Here is a 21,270-nt window from a genome sequence, read left to right as displayed (position 1 = left end):
TGCAAATTGTAGTACAGATTGAATCCTACTGTTGAAAAAAGAGGATAGAAGAAAAAACCAAAACAATAGCAGAGCGTGGTTTCTAACCACGGACCTCTGGGTTATGGGCCCAGCACGCTTCCACTGCGCCACTCTGCTGATTGCGCTGCACTGCAACGTACCCTATATTAGAATGCAAATTGTAGTACAGATTGAATCCTACTGTTGAAAAAAGAGGATAGAAGAAAAAAACCAAAACAATAGCAGAGCGTGGTTTCTAACCACGGACCTCTGGGTTATGGGCCCAGCACGCTTCCACTGCGCCACTCTGCTGATTGCGCTGCACTGCAACGTACCCTATATTAGAATGCAAATTGTAGTACAGATTGAATCCTACTGTTGAAAAAAGAGGATAGAAGAAAAAAACCAAAACAATAGCAGAGCGTGCTTTCTAACCACGGACCTCTGGGTTATGGGCCCAGCACGCTTCCACTGCGCCACTCTGCTGATTGCGCTGCACTGCAACGTACCCTATATTAGAATGCAAATTGTAGTACAGATTCAATCCTACTGTTGAAAAAAGAGGATACAAGGAAAAAACCAAAACAATAGCAGAGCGTGGTTTCTAACCACGGACCTCTGGGTTATGGGCCCAGCACGCTTCCACTGCGCCACTCTGCTGATTGCGCTGCACTGCAACGTACCCTATATTAGAATGCAAATTGTAGTACAGATTGAATCCTACTGTTGAAAAAAGAGGATAGAAGAAAAAAACCAAAACAATAGCAGAGCGTGGTTTCTAACCACGGACCTCTGGGTTATGGGCCCAGCACGCTTCCACTGCGCCACTCTGCTGATTGCGCTGCACTGCAACGTACCCTATATTAGAATGCAAATTGTAGTACAGATTGAATCCTACTGTTGAAAAAAGAGGATAGAAGAAAAAAACCAAAACAATAGCAGAGCGTGGTTTCTAACCACGGACCTCTGGGTTATGGGCCCAGCACGCTTCCACTGCGCCACTCTGCTGATTGCGCTGCACTGCAACGTACCCTATATTAGAATGCAAATTGTAGTACAGATTGAATCCTACTGTTGAAAAAAGAGGATAGAAGAAAAAAACCAAAACAATAGCAGAGCGTGGTTTCTAACCACGGACCTCTGGGTTATGGGCCCCGCACGCTTCCACTGCGCCACTCTGCTGATTGCGCTGCACTGCAACGTACCCTATATTAGAATGCAAATTGTAGTACAGATTGAATCCTACTGTTGAAAAAAGAGGATAGAAGAAAAAAACCAAAACAATAGCAGAGCGTGGTTTCTAACCACGGACCTCTGGGTTATGGGCCCAGCACGCTTCCACTGCGCCACTCTGCTGATTGCGCTGCACTGCAACGTACCCTATATTAGAATGCAAATTGTAGTACAGATTGAATCCTACTGTTGAAAAAAGAGGATAGAAGAAAAAAACCAAAACAATAGCAGAGCGTGGTTTCTAACCACGGACCTCTGGGTTATGGGCCCAGCACGCTTCCACTGCGCCACTCTGCTGATTGCGCTGCACTGCAACGTACCCTATATTAGAATGCAAATTGTAGTACAGATTGAATCCTACTGTTGAAAAAAGAGGATAGAAGAAAAAACCAAAACAATAGCAGAGCGTGGTTTCTAACCACGGACCTCTGGGTTATGGGCCCAGCACGCTTCCACTGCGCCACTCTGCTGATTGCGCTGCACTGCAACGTACCCTATATTAGAATGCAAATTGTAGTACAGATTCAATCCTACTGTTGAAAAAAGAGGATACAAGGAAAAAACCAAAACAATAGCAGAGCGTGGTTTCTAACCACGGACCTCTGGGTTATGGGCCCAGCACGCTTCCACTGCGCCACTCTGCTGATTGCGCTGCACTGCAACGTACCCTATATTAGAATGCAAATTGTAGTACAGATTCAATCCTACTGTTGAAAAAAGAGGATACAAGGAAAAAACCAATACAATAGCAGAGCGTGGTTTCTAACCACGGACCTCTGGGTTATGGGCCCAGCACGCTTCCACTGCGCCACTCTGCTGATTGCGCTGCACTGCAACGTACCCTATATTAGAATGCAAATAGTAGTACAGATTCAATCCTACTGTTGAAAAAAGAGGATAGAAGAAAAAAACCAAAACAATAGCAGAGCGTGGTTTCGATCCACGGAGCTCTGGGTTATGTGCCCAGCACGCTTCCACTGCGCCTTTCTGCTTTTTTTTTCTTTATTGCCGGTATTTTGACCCACATGAAAAGAAAACACATATTCATACATAAGCACTAAAACACAATCAACATCTTTGTTAAAACAACGGCCGCCCAGCTTGTGCGGTCACGCTCATACTAAAATTCCTTCATCGCCAATAATAACTCAACACGTGATAGCCACTCTGGACTACATTCCAGCATCTTTTTCTCCTGAACAAAGTTGCTTATGCTTTCTTTGAAATATTGACGTGCCGGCCTTGCATCGAGATCGGCGTGCCTTACTGCCATTCTGCATTTCCAAATACTGTGTAGGGCTATTAGCATGATCAAATCAAATGGGGTACCGTCATCACTTTCAATTGGCAAGTAGCGAATTCCGTACCCATCAAGCGGAAATTCTTTTTTGATTGTGCGCTGAAGCACATCCCAAAGGAACACAGCATCCCAGCATTCAAGGAACACATGCTCAATTGTCTCCTCCTTTCTGCATATTATACAGTGAGTACCCCAGGGAACAAAAAAACCTTTTTCAGCCATCCACGGTTTGACAGTCAGAGTTCCAGTGTGTAATTTAAAAAAGAAAGTCTTAACACCAGACGGGACTAGCATTGCCTTAACACGCTTTAGTACCTTGTTACCTATACCTTCCCTGTAAAGGGACCGATATAAAGGCACGGGGAGAACCACACTACAGAGGTCTTTATACAGTTTTTTCCGGTTGACTTCACTCAGGTATTGGAGTGAAAACCGCGCCGTCAAAAACCTACATGAAACCACAACTTCGCGTAGAAAACCATGCACTCCACCGGGCATACTGCCAGCAGAGACAACCATATTAGGCAAGTGCTTCCCCAGGCGAAGTTGACAGACAGTGTGTAGAAATGGGTGCTTAACGTCCCGAAGAAATAAATACCGATTGACAACCTGTCTCAAAAACAAATGTGACAAACTGAGTCCTCCATTTCGAACTCGTAGAAATAAATTGGTGCGGCTTGATCTTTCCCAGGAAGATGCCCACACGAAGACTGCAAAAACCCGATGAAATTTTTGGATATGAACCCTGGAGCAATGCAAGACTTGAAGGACATACCAAAGTTTGCTCACTAAAAATATGTTGCAAATTGTGGCTCTCGAGAACATTGACCAATTCCATCCATTCCATTTATTCACTCTTTCCCTCATTTTATCCACTTCACTCCTCCAGTAGGCTTCGCTGTCTTTGTAACACTCAAGAGGAACTCCCAAGTATTTAACAGGAGTCGTAGTAAAACTCATGTTGGCAAAAGTGTCTGGGGCCTCCGGCCAATCCCCGTGCCAGAATCCCAGACACTTACTCCAGTTTACCGCGCTGCCACTGGCCGCACAAAAACTTTTAACACACTTAACAGCCTGTGTTACACTGTCGTAATCATTACAAAACATGGCTATATCATCCGCATAAGCCAACAGTCGGACTTCTAACTGATGTAGTTTAAAACCGCGCATACAATCGCTCTGTATAACGCTCAAACAAAATGACTCTATATACAAACAAAACAACAGTAGCGAAAGAGGGCAACCCTGGCGCACCGAGCGTTTGACTGGAATGCGTGAACCCACAACCTTGTTGACAATTAGACTTGTCGTGCAATCCTGGTACGCCATGGCGACCCCGCCTCGAATAATTCTACCCACATTCACATGATCTAGAATGCACAGAAGAATTTCATGAGGCACCCTATCGAAAGCTTTCTCCAGATCAATTTGGATCATTGCCACTTGTGTGCCCATTGCGTCGCAGCACTCAAGGATACTACGCGCTACATGTATATTTGAGAAAATAGATCGGCCTTTAATACCGCACGTTTGATGCGGCCCCACCAGGTCAGTAATGACTGTCTGCAATCGCTTAGCCAAAATTTTCATCATTATCTTATAGTCTCCATTTTTGAGCCAAATTGGACGGTAAGAAGTTACTCTGCGCAATACAGAGGGGTCTTCTGATTTTGGTATAAGAACAGTGTGGGAGGATGTGAAGGAAGGCGGCAGTACATTGAGATCGAATGCCTCATTATAGACAGCAGCTAAAACTGGTGAAATTGTTCTTTTTAGACGTTTATAAAAGGCTGAGGTCAGACCATCCGGGCCCGGAGACTTCCCCGGCTGCAAGCTTTTAATAGCGTTTTTCACCTCCTCTACTGAGATAGCTGCCTCCAATAGTTCCTTCGTACTGTCGTCTAGGCTGGGCATCAACAAAAGGAAGTCCTTCTTGAAACGATCAATCTCAACTGAGCAGTTGGCAAATAACCCACTGTAGTGCTCGAAGAAAGCGCGCTCAATATCTTCTGCTGTGTCACTAACTTTTCCACCAACTTCAATTTCCACTATCTGATTGCGCCGCGCGTGCCACTTTTCTGCGCCCAACGCTCTTTTCGATGGAACTTCCCCCCCCACCAGCTTTTCAGCTCTCGCTCGCACCAGAGCACCGTGGTATCTTTCGATGTCGAACTGTTCTATTTTATGCTTTAGTGCGCGAATATCGTCCATGAACATGCCGGGTCTACTACACTCTTCACTGATCAATTTTTCCAAGTTTCTGCGCATCGTTTTTTCCTCTGCCCCCTTTTGTCTGCGTATAGCGCTCGCCCGCTCCAATGCTTTCATTTTAACTGTCTGCTTGAAGTTCTCCCATTTTTCTCTGCACGTCGTATTACCCATATGTTTCATTGCATCAACTTGCGTCGTCACGTCTGCCATAAAAATTTCATCATCCAGTAATTTTGAATTCAATTTCCATAACTGCCACTCGAAGCTTCTTTTCCTTTCTTTCGTGCTTGCTACTAGAAAACTGACTAAGCAGTGATCAGTAAATGAAACAGCGCTCACTCGGTACTCCTTGCAAAAAGGTACCAAATCAAGGCTTACGTATGCTCTATCCAAACGAGCGTGGCTCGAAGCCTGAAAATGGGTGTACTGTGTATTTCTTCCACCACCAAGGCATTCAGCCACATCCGCCAAACTACTGTTCCCTATTATTTCATTTAGGGCAGTCGTGCTTGCATCCTTGTACGGTCGGGTGCTAGTTTTGTCCCGGGATGAAAGAACGCAGTTGAAATCACCAATAAGAATGACCAACCTATTACACTGGGTATACTGTTTTAGCTGTTCAAAAAACCTGCACCTTTCCCCAGCAACAGTCGGCGCGTACAAACAGATTACACGCCACTCCAAGGACGATAACAAGAAATCACATACAATAAACCGTCCTGACGTGCATGACGTGACGGCTTCTATTTTAGCTCCTAGACTATGTCGGACCAACAATGCGCAGCCTGAAGAATATCCCACGGAATGGCTCACAATAGCACAGTATCGCGCTACGAATTGCTGCACCATGCCCCCGGTTTCCACGTCGCCCTCGACTTTCGTCTCCTGCACTGCTAGAATGTCAAGGTCAAAGTCGCTTAACAGGCGGTACAGTTGACTCTGCTTCCTCCTTGAGGCAAGCCCTCGGACATTTAATGTTGCCACGCGAATGGACTTATCCATAGTCATCATAGCAAGGTGGGAAAGAAAACCGGGGGCATGGCGCTTACCTCACAACTGCGGTTTGATCGGAGTGTGCTAGCACAGGGCGGTCCTCACGGCGGCATGGGCGGCGTTTCCGCCGTCTTGCGCGCCGCCGAAGTGTTCGGCAGCGGTCGAAATGAGGGACGCCGTCCAACATTCGTCTTGGCTGGCGGCTCGTCTGCAGCAACGACACTAAGCTCCTTCTCATTTTCGCCTGCGTCGTGAGGTCGCTTTGCAGCGGCACTAATACTGTCGCTGTCCATCACGGTGACTGGTGCCGGCTCGGTGGGTGGTTTCTCGCCTCCTCCGGGAGAGGGGTGGCCCGTAGTGCTTGCCTCATCCTTCTCGTTCCCACCTTCTGCGTCGTCATGTCGCCGCTTGTCTGCGGGTTTATCTCCGCCGTCAATTAGTTGTTCCCCTTGAAAGTTCGACGATGCACCTTGCGTAACCAGGTTACGGCTCGTCCTTGCTGTTTCCTCTGAGTCTTCCTCGTCCATCAGGTGGTCCGATATGTCGTTTGCCTGCACTGGTCCGGCTACGCTGGCGTACGTCTTTGCGCAATCAGCATCGACGTGGCCGAAACGACGACAACGACTACAGCGCGGCACTTTGCAGTCGCGACGAATGTGCCCGGTGCTCTTGCAGCGCAGACACAGAGGAGCGCGGCCCGGGACAACAACAAGAGTTAGCTCTCCGGCTATCTTGAGCTGATGCGGAATATCGTCTATTTTGACGTCGGCATGCAATTTTAGTCCAACTGTACGAGTCGTCGACCCTTTTTCAGTGACACCGAGCGCCCGCCACTTCTCCCGGGTCACTTCTAACACCTTCCCGTAGGGCGACAGTGCCACGCGAACGTCTTCGTCGGTAACGCCATGCAGCAACCAGTGCAGCTTTACACGAACCTCTCGGTTATTCGGATCAATGAGCAAACATGGGCGATCCTTTACCTTCACGTCGACGGCCAAAAGAAGCTTCTGAGCAGCATCAGCAGTTGTCATTGTCACAGCCCACACGTGGTTCATTTGATACGCCCCCAACGCCACAACGTCGGGAAGCGCACCAAGGTTGGCCAAAGTGTCCCGGTAGTCTTCAACACGATAGGGCCGGGCTCTTGGATCGCCGTGCATGAAAACGGTGTTGGCGACGATGCGTCCGGATGGCAGATTGGGCAGAATAACCTGATAATCTTCGGCAGTAGCCGCAAAAAACCTGTTACCGCGGCCCGACTGGGCCGCTGAAACCGCTCCGACGGAGCTCATGATAACGCGTCCGTCACGCTCGGTGGCAGGAAGTCGAATCCTCCTTCCACTGCGCCACTCTGCTGATTGCGCTGCACTGCAACGTACCCTATATTAGAATGCAAATTGTAGTACAGATTCAATCCTACTGTTGAAAAAAGAGGATACAAGGAAAAAACCAAAACAATAGCAGAGCGTGGTTTCTAACCACGGACCTCTGGGTTATGGGCCCAGCACGCTTCCACTGCGCCACTCTGCTGATTGCGCTGCACTGCAACGTACCCTATATTAGAATGCAAATTGTAGTACAGATTGAATCCTACTATTGAAAAAAGAGGATAGAAGAAAAAAACCAAAACAATAGCAAAGCGTGGTTTCGATCCACGGACCTCTGGGTTATGGGCCCAGCACGCTTCCACTGCGCCACTCTGCTTTTTTCCTTTATTGCCTGGCTGCGACACATAACATTTACACAAAAACACTCAACAAACAACACACAAAACGCTATGTACATACGACACTGTCGTGGTCAGCCATCATGAGTCTGGCTTCGTCATACTAAAATTCACGAAGCATACAGAGCGGCTCTAGCCTCGAGAGCCACTCGGGAGGCTCCGCAGTTGCTTTCTGGATGGCCAGAAAGCAGTCCATTCTTTCCCGAAAATAAATGCGGGCAGGTCGTGCGTCTTTGTCACAATAATAGCCTGCCATTCTGGAGCGCCATATACTGTGGAGGCCCAAGAGCATTATGAGATCAAATGGTACCCCATCCTCATTGTCTGTGCTTAAATAACGAATTCCCTGCGCGTCAAGTGGTAGCTCTTTCTTTATTGTCCTTTGTAACACATCCCAAAAATAAACCCCTTCCCAGCAATGCAAAAAAACATGGTCTATTGTTTCGGGCTGTTTACAAATTAAGCAGTTCGATCCCCACGGCAAAAAGAAATCCTTTCCTTCCAAAAACTTTTTAACTGGGAGTGTCCCGGTGTGTAATTTAAAAAAGAAGGTCTTTACTCCTGGTGGCACCTGCATTTTCTTTACCCTTTTTAAAACATCAGCTCCAGGACCTCCACTGTACAAGGCCCTGTACATAGGCTCTGGGAAAACAATATCACAAAGATCATGGTACAACTTCTTTCTTTTAGTTTTATACAAATAATCGCTAGAAAAACGCGCTGAAAGAAACCTAACACTTGCTACAATCTCTTTGTAGTAACCAAAAATTCCACCCGAGAGCTCTTCTGTGGTAACAACAAACTCGGGCAGCAAACGCCGCAGCCTGACCTGGCACACGGTGCGCAAGAACGGGTCTGAGACGTCGCGAAAAAACAAAAAACGGTTCACCAGCTGCCTTAAAAAGAGGTGCCCTAGCCCCAACCCCCCGTCTTTTACCCGCCGGAACAGGTTCGTTCTGCTGCAACGTTCCCATTCGGAAGCCCATATAAAGACGGCAAAAATCCGGTGTAACTTCTGAATGTGCACCCGAGAGCAATGCAAAACCTGCATCACATACCAGAGCTTGCTAATAAAAAACAGGTTGCAGACTGTAGCTCTGGCGAAAATGGAGAGGTTGGTGCCTTTCCATTTTCCAGCTCTGTCACGTGCTTCTTTCGTTTGCTGTTTCCAATACTCCTCGCTTTCACGATAAGCATCGAGCGGAACGCCCAAATACTTGCCCGGTGTCGTCGTCCACGGTACGTTGGCAAAATGGTCCGGGTGGGATGGCCACCATCCATGCCAGAGTCCGAGGCATTTGGACCAATTAACCCCGCTACCGGTGACTTCGCTGAACTCGCGTACACACCCGACAGCTTCGCTTATGCTCTCCTGATCAACCGTGAATACAGCAACGTCGTCAGCATACGCCAACAGCTTAACTTCAGCAGCTTGCAACCTAAAGCCATTAATACTATTGTCTTCTAATATTTTCCTACACAGTGTTTCGATGTAAATACAAAATAAGAGAGGGCTGAGGGGGCAGCCCTGACGCACCGAACGCTGCACGCTAATGGGGGCCCCCAAGCACTTGTTAACAATCAATCTTGTCGTGCAGTTTCGATACGCCATGGCTACACCCTTGCGGATAACTGAACCGACATTCACATGGTCTAAAACGGAAAACAAGATTTCATGAGAAACACAATCAAAAGCTTTTTCGAGATCAATCTGAAGCATGGCCACCCGCCCATTAATTGCATCACAGGTTTCAAGTACACTGCGTGCTTTGTGAATGTTGGAAAAAATTGATCGCCCTTTTATTCCACATGTCTGGTGGGGTCCAACAATTTCCTTTATCACTGTCTGTAGTCTTCGCGCCAATACCTTCATAAAAATTTTGTAGTCGACATTAGTGAGTGCTATCGGTCGATATGCGGTAACAGATTTTAATTTCTCTATATCATCAGTTTTCGGTATGAGTACCGTATGGGAGGTCCCAAAAGACGGAGGCAAAAAGTTTATTCCATAGGCTTCGTTAAACATTCTACATAGCACCGGGGCAATTTCATGCTTAAATTCTTTATAAAATGCCGCACTGAATCCATCTGGTCCTGGTGATTTTCCGAGGTTTAATTCATCTATCGCACGCCCTACTTCGTTTTCAGTTATTTCTAGTTCCATTTTCTTTTTCCTTTCTTCGTCCAGCCGTGGCATTGCACCAAGAAACTGATGCTTAAATGCAACTGCGTCTGCCGGATGCCACGAAAAAAGCCTCTGGTAGAATTGTGTAAAGGCTGCTTCGATGTGGTCATTGTCTGCCGATAAGATACCCCCCCATTCTATTTTATCGATATGATTACTTTCAGCGTGGGCTTTTTCTAATCCGAGAGCACGTTTTGATGGCGCTTCGCCAGCAGCTGTGTCTTCCGCCCTCGCCCTCACCAGTGCTCCGCGATAACGCCGTTCTTCCATGAGTTCTATCTTTTGCTTGGTTTTCCTGACATCTTCAATCCATTTCCCAGGCGCCTTGCATTCCTGCTTCAGCAACGTTTCCAGTAGTGCCTTTAACTCAGCTTCGTCTTGTTTTTCCTTATACCGTATACAAGTGGCCCTTTCTATTGCTTTGATTTTTAAAGATTGTTTGCTTAACTCCCACTGCTGCCATATCTTCAGGTTCTTGCACGGGTTTATTTTTCCTATTTCATCCTTTACTGCTCGGTAGTAGACATCGTCGCGAAGAAGCGTGTTGTTTAGCTTCCACATTTCCCATGAAATTGCCTTGCTTCGATTGACACTTCCGAGGCAGCACTCAACTAAACAGTGGTCTGAGAAGGACACTCCCACAACTTCGTACTGGCTGCATACAGGGGCAAGGTCAACTGATGTATAAATGCGGTCCAGCCGTGCATGGCTTGAGCCCTGAAAATGGGTGAACTTCACTGCCCGCGCACCCTCAAGACATTCAGCCACATCTTCGAGGTTTCCGTTATCAATAATTCTGATCAACACTTCAGTGCTCCTGTCTCGAAACCCCCGGATGCTTGACTTATCGCGAGCATTTAGCACACAATTGAAGTCACCTAAGACGATGAGCTGCCTTTCCGTGCAAACGCGTTCTAGGAGGCTTTGGAAAAAAGCAACTCTTTCCTCTACCCCATTCGGTGCATACACGACAACAATGCGCCACTCAATGCTATTCAGGGAAAAGTCAAGGACAATACACCGGCCAGACACACACGAAAAATATGCTTGCACCTCTAGCCCCGGGATCTTCTTTACAAAGAGCACGCAACCAGCAGCTAATATAGGGTACGTTGCAGTGCAGCGCAATCAGCAGAGTGGCGCAGCCAGCAGATGTCATGCAGTGGGGACATCTGCTGGCTGCGCCACTCTGCTGATTGCGCTGCACTGCAACGTACCCTATATTAGAATGCAAATTGTAGTACAGATTGAATCCTACTGTTGAAAAAAGAGGATACAAGGAAAAAACCAAAACAATAGCAGAGCGTGGTTTCTAACCACGGACCTCTGGGTTATGGGCCCAGCACGCTTCCACTGCGCCACTCTGCTTTTTTTTTTTCTTTATTGCCTGGCTTTGGCTCATAACATTTAACCAAAAAAAAACATTCAACAAAAAACACAAAACACTATGTACATAAGACACTGTCGTGGTCAGCCAGCATGAGTCTGGCTTCGTCATTCTAAAATTCACGAAGCATACAGAGCGGCTCTAGCCTCGAGAGCCACTCGGGAGGCTCCGCAGCTGCTTTCTGGATGGCCAGAAAGCAGTCCATTCTTTCCCGAAAATAAATTCGGGCAGGTCGTGCGTCTTTGTCACAATAATAGCCTGCCATTCTGGAGCGCCATATACTGTGGAGGCCCAAGAGCATTATGAGATCAAATGGTACCCCATCCTCATTGTCTATGCTTAAATAACGAATTCCCTGCGCGTCAAGTGGTAGCTCTTTCTTTATTGTCCTTTGTAACACATCCCAAAAATAAACCCCTTCCCAGCAATGCAAAAAAACATGGTCTATTGTTTCGGGCTGTTTACAAATTAAGCAGTTCGATCCCCACGGTAAAAAGAAATCCTTTCCTCCCAAAAACTTTTTAACTGGGAGTGTCCCGGTGTGTAATTTAAAAAAGAAGGTCTTTACTCCTGGTGGCACCTGCATTTTCTTTACCCTTTTTAAAACATCAGCTCCAGGACCTCCACTGTACAAGGCCCTGTACATAGGCTCTGGGAAAACAATATCACAAAGATCATGGTACAACTTCTTTCTTTTAGTTTTATACAAATAATCGCTAGAAAAACGCAATCAGCAGAGTGGCGCAGTACATTGCCAGGTGCTATGTACTGCGCCACTCTGCTGATTGCGCTGCACTGCAACGTACCCTATATTAGAATGCAAATTGTAGTACAGATTGAATCCTACTGTTGAAAAAAGAGGATAGAAGAAAAAAACCAAAACAATAGCAGAGCGTGGTTTCGATCCACGGACCTCTGGGTTATGGGCCCAGCACGCTTCCACTGCGCCACTCTGCTGATTGCGCTGCACTGCAACGTACCCTATATTAGAATGCAAATTGTAGTACAGATTGAATCCTACTGTTGAAAAAAGAGGATACAAGGAAAAAACCAAAACAATAGCAGAGCGTGGTTTCTAACCACGGACCTCTGGGTTATGGGCCCAGCACGCTTCCACTTCGCCTCTCTGCTGATTGCGCTGCACTGCAACGTACCCTATATTAGAATGCAAATTGTAGTACAGATTCAATCCTACTGTTGAAAAAAGAGGATACAAGGAAAAAACCAAAACAATAGCAGAGCGTGGTTTCTAACCACGGACCTCTGGGTTATGGGCCCAGCACGCTTCCACTGCGCCACTCTGCTGATTGCACTGCACTGCAACGTACCCTATATTAGAATGCAAATTGTAGTACAGATTCAATCCTACTGTTGAAAAAAGAGGATACAAGGAAAAAACCAAAACAATAGCAGAGCGTGGTTTCTAACCACGGACCTCTGGGTTATGGGCCCAGCACGCTTCCACTGCGCCACTCTGCTGATTGCGCTGCACTGCAACGTACCCTATATTAGAATGCAAATTGTAGTACAGATTGAATCCTACTGTTGAAAAAAGAGGATAGAAGAAAAAAACCAAAACAATAGCAGAGCGTGGTTTCGATCCACGGACCTCTGGGTTATGGGCCCAGCACGCTTCCACTGCGCCACTCTGCTTTTTTCTTTATTGCCTGGCTGCGACACATAACAGTTACACAAAAAACACTCAACAAAAAACACACAAAACGCTATGTACATACGACACTGTCGTGGTCAGCCATCATGAGTCTGGCTTCGTCATACTAAAATTCACGAAGCATACAGAGCGGCTCTAGCCTCGAGAGCCACTCGGGAGGCTCCGCAGTTGCTTTCTGGATGGCCAGAAAGCAGTCCATTCTTTCCCGAAAATAAATGCGGGCAGCGTGGTTTCTAACCACGGACCTCTGGGTTATGGGCCCAGCACGCTTCCACTGCGCCACTCTGCTGATTGCGCTGCACTGCAACGTACCCTATATTAGAATGCAAATTGTAGTACAGATTGAATCCTACTGTTGAAAAAAGAGGATAGAAGAAAAAAACCAAAACAATAGCAGAGCGTGGTTTCGATCCACGGACCTCTGGGTTATGGGCCCAGCACGCTTCCACTGCGCCACTCTGCTGATTGCGCTGCACTGCAACGTACCCTATATTAGAATGCAAATTGTAGTACAGATTCAATCCTACTGTTGAAAAAAGAGGATACAAGGAAAAAACCAAAACAATAGCAGAGCGTGGTTTCTAACCACGGACCTCTGGGTTATGGGCCCAGCACGCTTCCACTGCGCCACTCTGCTGATTGCGCTGCACTGCAACGTACCCTATATTAGAATGCAAATTGTAGTACAGATTCAATCCTACTGTTGAAAAAAGAGGATACAAGGAAAAAACCAAAACAATAGCAGAGCGTGGTTTCTAACCACGGACCTCTGGGTTATGGGCCCAGCACGCTTCCACTGCGCCACTCTGCTGATTGCACTGCACTGCAACGTACCCTATATTAGAATGCAAATTGTAGTACAGATTCAATCCTACTGTTGAAAAAAAGAGGATAGAAGAAAAAAAACCAAAACAATAGCAGAGCGTGGTTTCGATCCACGGACCTCTGGGTTATGGGCCCAGCACGCTTCCACTGCGCCACTCTGCTTTTTTTTTCTTTATTGCCGGTATTTTGACCCACATGAAAAGAAAGCACATATTCATACATAAGCACTAAAACACAATCAACATCTTTGTTAAAACAACGGCCGCTCAGCTTGTGCGGTCACGCTCATGCTAAAATTCCTTCATCGCCAATAATACCTCAACACGTGACAGCCACTCTGGACTACATTCCAGCATCTTTTTCTCCTGAACAAAGTTGCTTATGCTTTCTTTGAAATATTGACGTGCCGGCCTTGCATCGAGATCGGCGTGCCTTACTTCCATTCTGCATTTCCAAATACTGTGTAGGGCTATTAGCATGATCAAATCAAATGGGGTACCGTCATCACTTTCAATTGGCAAGTAGCGAATTCCGTACCCATCAAGCGGAAATTCCTTTTTTGATTGTGCGCTGAAGCACATCCCAAAGGAACACAGCATCCCAGCATTCAAGGAACACATGCTCAATTGTCTCCTCCTTTCTGCATATTATACAGTGAGTACCCCAGGGAACAAAAAAACCTTTTTCAGCCATCCACGGTTTGACAGTCAGAGTTCCAGTGTGTAATTTAAAAAAGAAAGTCTTAACACCAGACGGGACTAGCATTGCCTTAACAAGCTTTAGTACCTTGTTACCTATACCTTCCCTGTAAAGGGACCGATATAAAGGCACGGGGAGAGCCACACTACAGAGGTCTTTATACAGTTTTTTCCGGTTGACTTCACTCAGGTATCGGAGTGAAAACCGCGCCATCAAAAACCTACATGAAACCACAACTTCGCGTAGAAAACCATGCACTCCACCGGGCATACTGCCAGCAGAGACAACCATATTAGGCAAGTGCTTCCCCAGGCGAAGTTGACAGACAGTGTGTAGAAACGGGTGCTTAACGTCCCGAAGAAATAAATACCGATTGACAACCTGTCTCAAAAACAAATGTGACAAACTGAGTCCTCCATTTCGAACTCGTAGAAATAAATTGGTGCGGCTTGATCTTTCCCAGGAAGATGCCCCCACGAACACTGCAAACACCCGATGAAATTTTTGGATATGAACCCTGGAGCAATGCAAGACTTGAAGGACATACCAAAGATTGCTCACTAAAAATATGTTGCAAATTGTGGCTCTCGAGAACATTGACCAATTCCATCCATTCCATTTATTCACTCTTTCCCTCATTTTATCCACTTCACTCCTCCAGTAGGCCTCGCTGTCTTTGTAACACTCAAGAGGAACTCCCAAGTATTTAACAGGAGTCGTAGTAAAACTTATGTTGGCAAAAGTGTCTGGGGCCTCCGGCCAGTCCCCGTGCCAGAATCCCAGGCACTTACTCCAGTTTACCGCGCTGCCACTGGCCGCACAAAAACTTTTAACACACTTAACAGCCTGTGTTACACTGTCGTAATCATTACAAAACATGGCTATATCATCCGCATAAGCCAACAGTCGGACTTCTAACTGATGTAGTTTAAAACCGCGCATACAATCGCTCTGTATCACGCTCAAACAAAATGACTCTATATACAAACAAAACAACAGTGGCGAAAGAGGGCAACCCTGGCGCACCGAGCATTTGACTGGAATGCGTGAACCAACAAACTTGTTGACAAATAGACTTGTCGTGCAATCCTGGTACGCCATGGCGAAACCGCCTCGAATAATTCTACCCACATTCACATGATCTAGAATGCACAGAAGAATTTCATGAGGCACCCTATCGAAAGCTTTCTCCAGATCAATTTGGATCATTGCCACATGTGTGCCCATTGCGTCGCAGCACTCAAGGATACTACGCGCTACATGTATATTTGAGAAAATAGATCGGCCTTTAATACCGCACGTTTGATGCGGCCCCACCAGGTCAGTAATGACTGTCTGCAATCGCTTAGCCAAAATTTTCATCATTATCTTATAGTCTCCATTTGTGAGGCAAATTGGACGGTAAGAAGTTACTCTGCGCAATACAGAGGGGTCTTCTGATTTCGGTATAAGAACAGTGTGGGAGGATGTGAAGGAAGGCGGCAGTACATTGAGTTCGAATGCCTCATTATAGACAGCAGCTAAAACTGGTGAAATTGTTCTTTTTAGACGTTTATAAAAGGCTGAGGTCAGACCATCCGGGCCCGGAGACTTCCCCGGCTGCAAGCTTTCAATAGCGTTTTTCACCTCCTCTACTGAGATAGCTGCCTCCAATAATTCCTTCGTACTGTCGTCTAGGCTGGGCATCAACAAAAGGAAGTCCTTCTTGAAACGATCAATGTCAACTGAGCAGTTGGCAAATAACCCACTGTAGTGCTCGAAGAAAGCGCGCTCAATATCTTCTGCTGTGTCACTAACTTTTCCACCAACTTCAATTTCCACTATCTGATTGCGCCGCGCGTGCCACTTTTCTGCGCCCAACGCTCTTTTTGATGGAACTTCCCCCGCTATCACCTTTTCAGCTCTCGCTCGCACCAGAGCAACGTGGTATCTTTCGATGTCGATCTGTTCTATTTTATGCTTTAGTGCGCGAATATCGTCCATGAACATGCCGGGTCTACTACACTCTTCACTGATCAATTTTTCCAAGTTTCTGCGCATCGTTTTTTCCTCTGCCCCCTTTTGTCTGCGTATAGCGCTCGCCCGCTCCAATGCTTTCATTTTAACTGTCTGCTTGAAGTTCTCCCATTTTTCTCTGTACGTCGTATTACCCATATGTTTCATTGCATCAACTTGCGTCGTCACGTCTGCCATAAAAATTTCATCATCCAGTAATTTTGAATTCAATTTCCATAACTGCCACTCGAAGCTTCTTTTTCTTTCTTTCGTGCTTGCTACTAGAAAACTGACTAAGCAGTGATCAGTAAATGAAACAGCGCTCACTCGATACTCCTTGCAAAAGGGTACCAAATCAAGGCTTACGTATGCTCTATCCAAACGAGCGTGGCTCGAAGCCTGAAAATGGGTGTACTGCGTATTTCTTCCACCACCAAGGCATTCAGCCACATCCGCCAAACTACTGTTCCCTATTATTTCATTTAGGGCAGTCGTGCTTGCATCCTTGTACGGTCGGGTGCTAGTTTTGTCCCGGGATGAAAGAACGCAGTTGAAATCGCCAATAAGAATGACCAACCTATTACACTGGGTATAGTGTTTTAGCTGCTCAAAAAACCTGCACCTTTCCCCGGCAACAGTCGGCGCATACAAACAGATTACACGCCACTCCAAGGACGACAACAAGAAATCACATACAATAAACCGTCCTGACGTGCATGACGTAACGGCTTCTATTTTAGCTCCTAGACTATGTCGGACCAACAATGCGCAGCCTGAAGAATATCCCACGGAATGGTTCACAATAGCACAGTATCGCGCTACGAATTGCTGCACCATGCCCCCGGTTTCCACGTCGCCCTCGACTTTCGTCTCCTGCACTGCTAGAATGTCAAGGTCAAAGTCGCTTAACAGGCGGTACAGTTGACTCTGCTTCCTCCTTGAGGCAAGCCCTCGGACATTTAATGTTGCCACACGAATGGACTTATCCATAGTCATCATAGCAAGGCGGGAAAGAAAACCGGGGGCATGGCGCTTACCTCACAACTGCGGTTAGATCCGGAGTGTGCTAGCACAGGGCGGTCCTCACGGCGGCATAGGCGGCGTTTCCGCCGTCTTGCGCGCAGCCGAAGTGTTCGGCAGCGGTCGAAATGAAGGACGCCGTCCAACAGTCGTCTTGGCTGGCGGCTCGTCTGCAGCAACGACACTAAGCTCCTTCCCATTTTCGCCTGCGTCGTGAGGTCGCTTTGCAGCGGCACTAATACTGTCGCTGTCCATCACGGTGACTGGTGCCGGCTCGGTGGGTGGTTTCTCGCCTCCTCCGGGAGAGGGGTGGCCCGTAGTGCTTGCCTCATCCTTCTCGTTCCCACCTTCTGCGTCGTCATGTCGCCGCTTGTCTGCGGGTTTATCTCCGCCGTCAATTAGTTGTTCCCCTTGAAAGTTCGACGATGCACCTTGCGTAACCAGGTTACGGCTCGTCCTTGCTGTTTCCTCTGAGTCTTCCTCGTCCATCAGGTGGTCCGATATGTCGTTTGCCTGCACTGGTCCGGCTACGCTGGCGTACGTCTTTGCGCAATCAGCATCGACGTGGCCGAAACGACGACAACGACTACAGCGCGGCACTTTGCAGTCGCGACGAATGTGCCCGGTGCTCTTGCAGCGCAGACACAGAGGAGCGCGGCCCGGCACAACAACAAGAGTTAGCTCTCCGGCTATCTTGAGCTGATGCGGAATATCGTCTATTTTGACGTCGGCATGCAATTTTAGTCCAACTGTACGAGTCGTCGACCCTTTTTCAGTGACACCGAGCGCCCGCCACTTCTCCCGGGTCACTTCCAACACCTTCCCGTAGGGCGACAGTGCCACGCGAACGTCTTCGTCGGTAACGCCATGCAGCAACCAGTGCAGCTTTACGCGAACCTCTCGGTTATTCGGATCAATGAGCAAACATGGGCGATCCTTTACCTTCACGTCGACGGCCAACAGCAGCTTCTGAGCAGCATCAGCAGTTGTCATTGTCACAGCCCACACGTGGTTCATTTGATACGCCCCCAACGCCACAACGTCGGGAAGCGCACCAAGGTTGGCCAAAGTGTCCCGGTAGTCTTCAACACGATAGGGCCGGGCTCTTGGATCGCCGTGCATGAAAACGGTGTTGGCGACGATGCGTCCGGATGGCAGATTGGGCAGAATAACCTGGTAATCATCGGCAGTAGCCGCAAAAAACCTGTTACCGCGGCCCGACTGGGCCGCTGAAACCGCTCCGACGGAGCTCATGATAACGCGTCCGTCACGCTCGGTGGCCGGAAGTCGAATGCCTTCCACTGCGCCACTCTGCTGATTGCGCTGCACTGCAACGTACCCTATATTAGAATGCAAATTGTAGTACAGATTCAATCCTACTGTTGAAAAAAGAGGATAGAAGAAAAAAACCAAAACAATAGCAGAGCGGGGTTTCGATCCATGGACCTCTGGGTTATGGGCCCAGCACGCTTCCACTGCGCCACTCTGCTTTTTTTTTTTCTTTATTGCCTGGCTTTGGCTCATAACATTTAACCAAAAAAAAACATTCAACAAAAAACACACAAAACACTATGTACATAAGACACTGTCGTGGTCAGCCAGCATGAGTCTGGCTTCGTCATTCTAAAATTCACGAAGCATACAGAGCGGCTCTAGCCTCGAGAGCCACTCGGGAGGCTCCGCAGCTGCTTTCTGGATGGCCAGAAAGCAGTCCATTCTTTCCCGAAAATAAATTCGGGCAGGTCGTGCGTCTTTGTCACAATAATAGCCTGCCATTCTGGAGCGCCATATACTGTGGAGGCCCAAGAGCATTATGAGATCAAATGGTACCCCATCCTCATTGTCTGTGCTTAAATAACGAATTCCCTGCGCGTCAAGTGGTAGCTCTTTCTTTATTGTCCTTTGTAACACATCCCAAAAATAAACCCCTTCCCAGCAATGCAAAAAAACATGGTCTATTCTTTCGGGATGTTTACAAATTAAGCAGTTCGATCCCCACGGTAAAAAGAAATCCTTTCCTCCCAAAAACTTTTTAACTGGGAGTGTCCCGGTGTGTAATTTAAAAAAGAAGGTCTTTACTCCTGGTGGCACCTGCATTTTCTTTACCCTTTTTAAAACATCAGCTCCAGGACCTCCACTGTACAAGGCCCTGTACATAGGCTCTGGGAAAACAATATCACAAAGATCATGGTACAACTTCTTTCTTTTAGTTTTATACAAATAATCGCTAGAAAAACGCGCTGAAAGAAACCTAACACTTGCTACAATCTCTTTGTAGTAACCAAAAATTCCACCCGAGAGCTCTTCTGTGGTAACAACAAACTCGGGCAGCAATCGCCGCAGCCGCACCTGGCACACGGTGCGCAAGAACGGGTCTGAGACGTCGCGAAAAAACAAAAAACGGTTCACCAGCTGCCTTAAAAAGAGGTGCCCTAGCCCCAACCCCCCGTCTTTTACCCGCCGGAACAGGTTCGTTCTGCTGCAACGTTCCCATTCGGAAGCCCATATAAAGACGGCAAAAATCCGGTGTAACTTCTGAATGTGCACCCGAGAGCAATGCAAAACCTGCATCACATACCAGAGCTTGCTAATAAAAAACAGGTTGCAGACTGTAGCTCTGGCGAAAATGGAGAGATTGGTGCCTTTCCATTTTCCAGCTCTGTCACGTGCTTCTTTCGTTTGCTGTTTCCAATACTCCTCGCTTTCGCGATAAGCATCGAGCGGAACGCCCAAATACTTGCCCGGTGTCGTCGTCCACGGTACGTTGGCAAAATGGTCCGGGTGGGATGGCCACCATCCATGCCAGAGTCCGAGGCATTTGGACCAATTAACCCCGCTACCGGTGACTTCGCTGAACTCGCGTACACACCCGACAGCTTCGCTTATGCTCTCCTGATCAACCGTGAATACAGCAACGTCGTCAGCATACGCCAACAGCTTAACTTCAGCAGCTTGCAACCTAAAGCCATTAATACTATTGTCTCCTAATATTTTCCTACACAGTGTTTCGATGTAAATACAAAATAAGAGAGGGCTGAGGGGGCAGCCCTGACGCACCGAACGCTGCACGCTAATGGGGGCCCCCAAGCACTTGTTAACAATCAATCTTGTCGTGCAGTTTCGATACGCCAGGGCTACACCCTCGCGGATAACTGAACCGACATTCACATGGTCTAAAACGGAAAACAAGATTTCATGAGAAACACAATCAAAAGCTTTTTCGAGATCAATCTGAAGCATGGCCACCCGCCCATTAATTGCATCGCAGGTTTCAAGTACACTGCGTGCTTTGTGAATGTTGGAAAAAATCGATCGCCCTTTTATTCCACATGTCTGATGGGGTCCAACAATTTCCTTTATCACTGTCTGTAGTCTTCGCGCCAATACCTTCATAAAAATTTTGTAGTCCACATTAGTGAGTGCTATCGGTCGATATGCGGTAACAGATTTTAATTTCTCTATATCATCAGTTTTCGGTATGAGTACCGTATGGGAAGTCCCAAAAGACGGAGGCAAAAAGTTTATTCCATAGGCTTCGTTAAACATTGTACATAGCACCGGGGCAATTTCGTGCTTAAATTCTTTATAAAATGCCGCACTGAATCCATCTGGTCCTGGTGATTTTCCGAGGTTTAATTCATCTATCGCATGCCCTACTTCGTTTTCAGTTATTTCTAGTTCCATTTTCTTTTTCCTTTCTTCGTCCAGCCGTGGCATTGCACCAAGACAATTCTACCAGAGGCTTTTTTCGTGGCTTCCGGCAGACGCAGTTGCATTTAAGCATCACTGCGCCACTCTGCTGATTGCGCTGCACTGCAACGTACCCTATATTAGAATGCAAATTGTAGTACAGATTCAATCCTACTGTTGAAGAAAGAGGATACAAGGAAAAAACCAAAACAATAGCAGAGCGTGGTTTCTAACCACGGACCTCTGGGTTATGGGCCCAGCACGCTTCCACTGCGCCACTCTGCTGATTGCACTGCACTGCAACGTACCCTATATTAGAATGCAAATTGTTGTA

The 21,270-nt window shown here is 47.2% G+C and overlaps 2 protein-coding genes and 21 non-coding genes across 23 annotated transcripts; all 23 read right to left on the bottom strand.

Moving 5' to 3' along the window:
- Positions 1-66: 66 nt before the first annotated feature.
- TRNAM-CAU (transfer RNA methionine (anticodon CAU)) lies at positions 67-138 on the bottom strand. Its single transcript has one exon. It is a non-coding gene; the product is annotated as a tRNA-Met (tRNA).
- Positions 139-240: 102 nt separating this feature from the next.
- On the bottom strand, positions 241-312 carry TRNAM-CAU (transfer RNA methionine (anticodon CAU)). The gene has a single exon. It is a non-coding gene; the product is annotated as a tRNA-Met (tRNA).
- Positions 313-588: 276 nt separating this feature from the next.
- Positions 589-660, bottom strand: TRNAM-CAU (transfer RNA methionine (anticodon CAU)). The gene has a single exon. It is a non-coding gene; the product is annotated as a tRNA-Met (tRNA).
- A 102-nt stretch (positions 661-762) lies between these two features.
- Positions 763-834, bottom strand: TRNAM-CAU (transfer RNA methionine (anticodon CAU)). Its single transcript has one exon. It is a non-coding gene; the product is annotated as a tRNA-Met (tRNA).
- A 102-nt stretch (positions 835-936) lies between these two features.
- TRNAM-CAU (transfer RNA methionine (anticodon CAU)) lies at positions 937-1,008 on the bottom strand. The gene has a single exon. It is a non-coding gene; the product is annotated as a tRNA-Met (tRNA).
- A 276-nt stretch (positions 1,009-1,284) lies between these two features.
- On the bottom strand, positions 1,285-1,356 carry TRNAM-CAU (transfer RNA methionine (anticodon CAU)). Its single transcript has one exon. It is a non-coding gene; the product is annotated as a tRNA-Met (tRNA).
- Positions 1,357-1,458: 102 nt separating this feature from the next.
- TRNAM-CAU (transfer RNA methionine (anticodon CAU)) lies at positions 1,459-1,530 on the bottom strand. The gene has a single exon. It is a non-coding gene; the product is annotated as a tRNA-Met (tRNA).
- A 101-nt stretch (positions 1,531-1,631) lies between these two features.
- Positions 1,632-1,703, bottom strand: TRNAM-CAU (transfer RNA methionine (anticodon CAU)). The gene has a single exon. It is a non-coding gene; the product is annotated as a tRNA-Met (tRNA).
- A 102-nt stretch (positions 1,704-1,805) lies between these two features.
- Positions 1,806-1,877, bottom strand: TRNAM-CAU (transfer RNA methionine (anticodon CAU)). Its single transcript has one exon. It is a non-coding gene; the product is annotated as a tRNA-Met (tRNA).
- A 102-nt stretch (positions 1,878-1,979) lies between these two features.
- TRNAM-CAU (transfer RNA methionine (anticodon CAU)) lies at positions 1,980-2,051 on the bottom strand. Its single transcript has one exon. It is a non-coding gene; the product is annotated as a tRNA-Met (tRNA).
- Positions 2,052-4,170: 2,119 nt separating this feature from the next.
- Positions 4,171-7,029, bottom strand: LOC144123958 (uncharacterized). The gene is made up of 2 exons (XM_077656663.1): positions 6,123-7,029; positions 4,171-4,175 (listed from the first exon to the last, which is right to left on the bottom strand). The coding sequence occupies exons 1-2, from the start codon at positions 7,027-7,029 to the stop codon at positions 4,171-4,173; spliced, it is 912 nt and encodes a 303-aa protein (XP_077512789.1).
- Positions 7,030-7,195: 166 nt separating this feature from the next.
- On the bottom strand, positions 7,196-7,267 carry TRNAM-CAU (transfer RNA methionine (anticodon CAU)). The gene has a single exon. It is a non-coding gene; the product is annotated as a tRNA-Met (tRNA).
- Positions 7,268-10,944: 3,677 nt separating this feature from the next.
- TRNAM-CAU (transfer RNA methionine (anticodon CAU)) lies at positions 10,945-11,016 on the bottom strand. Its single transcript has one exon. It is a non-coding gene; the product is annotated as a tRNA-Met (tRNA).
- A 904-nt stretch (positions 11,017-11,920) lies between these two features.
- Positions 11,921-11,992, bottom strand: TRNAM-CAU (transfer RNA methionine (anticodon CAU)). The gene has a single exon. It is a non-coding gene; the product is annotated as a tRNA-Met (tRNA).
- Positions 11,993-12,268: 276 nt separating this feature from the next.
- TRNAM-CAU (transfer RNA methionine (anticodon CAU)) lies at positions 12,269-12,340 on the bottom strand. Its single transcript has one exon. It is a non-coding gene; the product is annotated as a tRNA-Met (tRNA).
- A 102-nt stretch (positions 12,341-12,442) lies between these two features.
- On the bottom strand, positions 12,443-12,514 carry TRNAM-CAU (transfer RNA methionine (anticodon CAU)). The gene has a single exon. It is a non-coding gene; the product is annotated as a tRNA-Met (tRNA).
- A 102-nt stretch (positions 12,515-12,616) lies between these two features.
- Positions 12,617-12,688, bottom strand: TRNAM-CAU (transfer RNA methionine (anticodon CAU)). The gene has a single exon. It is a non-coding gene; the product is annotated as a tRNA-Met (tRNA).
- A 410-nt stretch (positions 12,689-13,098) lies between these two features.
- TRNAM-CAU (transfer RNA methionine (anticodon CAU)) lies at positions 13,099-13,170 on the bottom strand. Its single transcript has one exon. It is a non-coding gene; the product is annotated as a tRNA-Met (tRNA).
- Positions 13,171-13,272: 102 nt separating this feature from the next.
- On the bottom strand, positions 13,273-13,344 carry TRNAM-CAU (transfer RNA methionine (anticodon CAU)). Its single transcript has one exon. It is a non-coding gene; the product is annotated as a tRNA-Met (tRNA).
- Positions 13,345-13,446: 102 nt separating this feature from the next.
- TRNAM-CAU (transfer RNA methionine (anticodon CAU)) lies at positions 13,447-13,518 on the bottom strand. The gene has a single exon. It is a non-coding gene; the product is annotated as a tRNA-Met (tRNA).
- Positions 13,519-13,622: 104 nt separating this feature from the next.
- On the bottom strand, positions 13,623-13,694 carry TRNAM-CAU (transfer RNA methionine (anticodon CAU)). The gene has a single exon. It is a non-coding gene; the product is annotated as a tRNA-Met (tRNA).
- A 3,615-nt stretch (positions 13,695-17,309) lies between these two features.
- LOC144123957 (uncharacterized) lies at positions 17,310-18,500 on the bottom strand. The gene has a single exon (XM_077656662.1). It carries the CDS (start codon positions 18,498-18,500, stop codon positions 17,310-17,312), a length of 1,191 nt encoding a protein of 396 aa, XP_077512788.1.
- A 2,649-nt stretch (positions 18,501-21,149) lies between these two features.
- TRNAM-CAU (transfer RNA methionine (anticodon CAU)) lies at positions 21,150-21,221 on the bottom strand. The gene has a single exon. It is a non-coding gene; the product is annotated as a tRNA-Met (tRNA).
- Between the last annotated feature and the right edge of the window lie 49 nt (positions 21,222-21,270).

The sequence above is a fragment of the Amblyomma americanum genome, chromosome 3 (assembly GCF_052857255.1).
Source record: "Amblyomma americanum isolate KBUSLIRL-KWMA chromosome 3, ASM5285725v1, whole genome shotgun sequence".
In the NCBI taxonomy this organism is placed as follows: domain Eukaryota; kingdom Metazoa; phylum Arthropoda; class Arachnida; order Ixodida; family Ixodidae; genus Amblyomma; species Amblyomma americanum.
The sequence above is the reverse complement of the archived record's forward strand: the minus strand, read 5'-3'. Positions and strand labels throughout refer to the sequence as shown.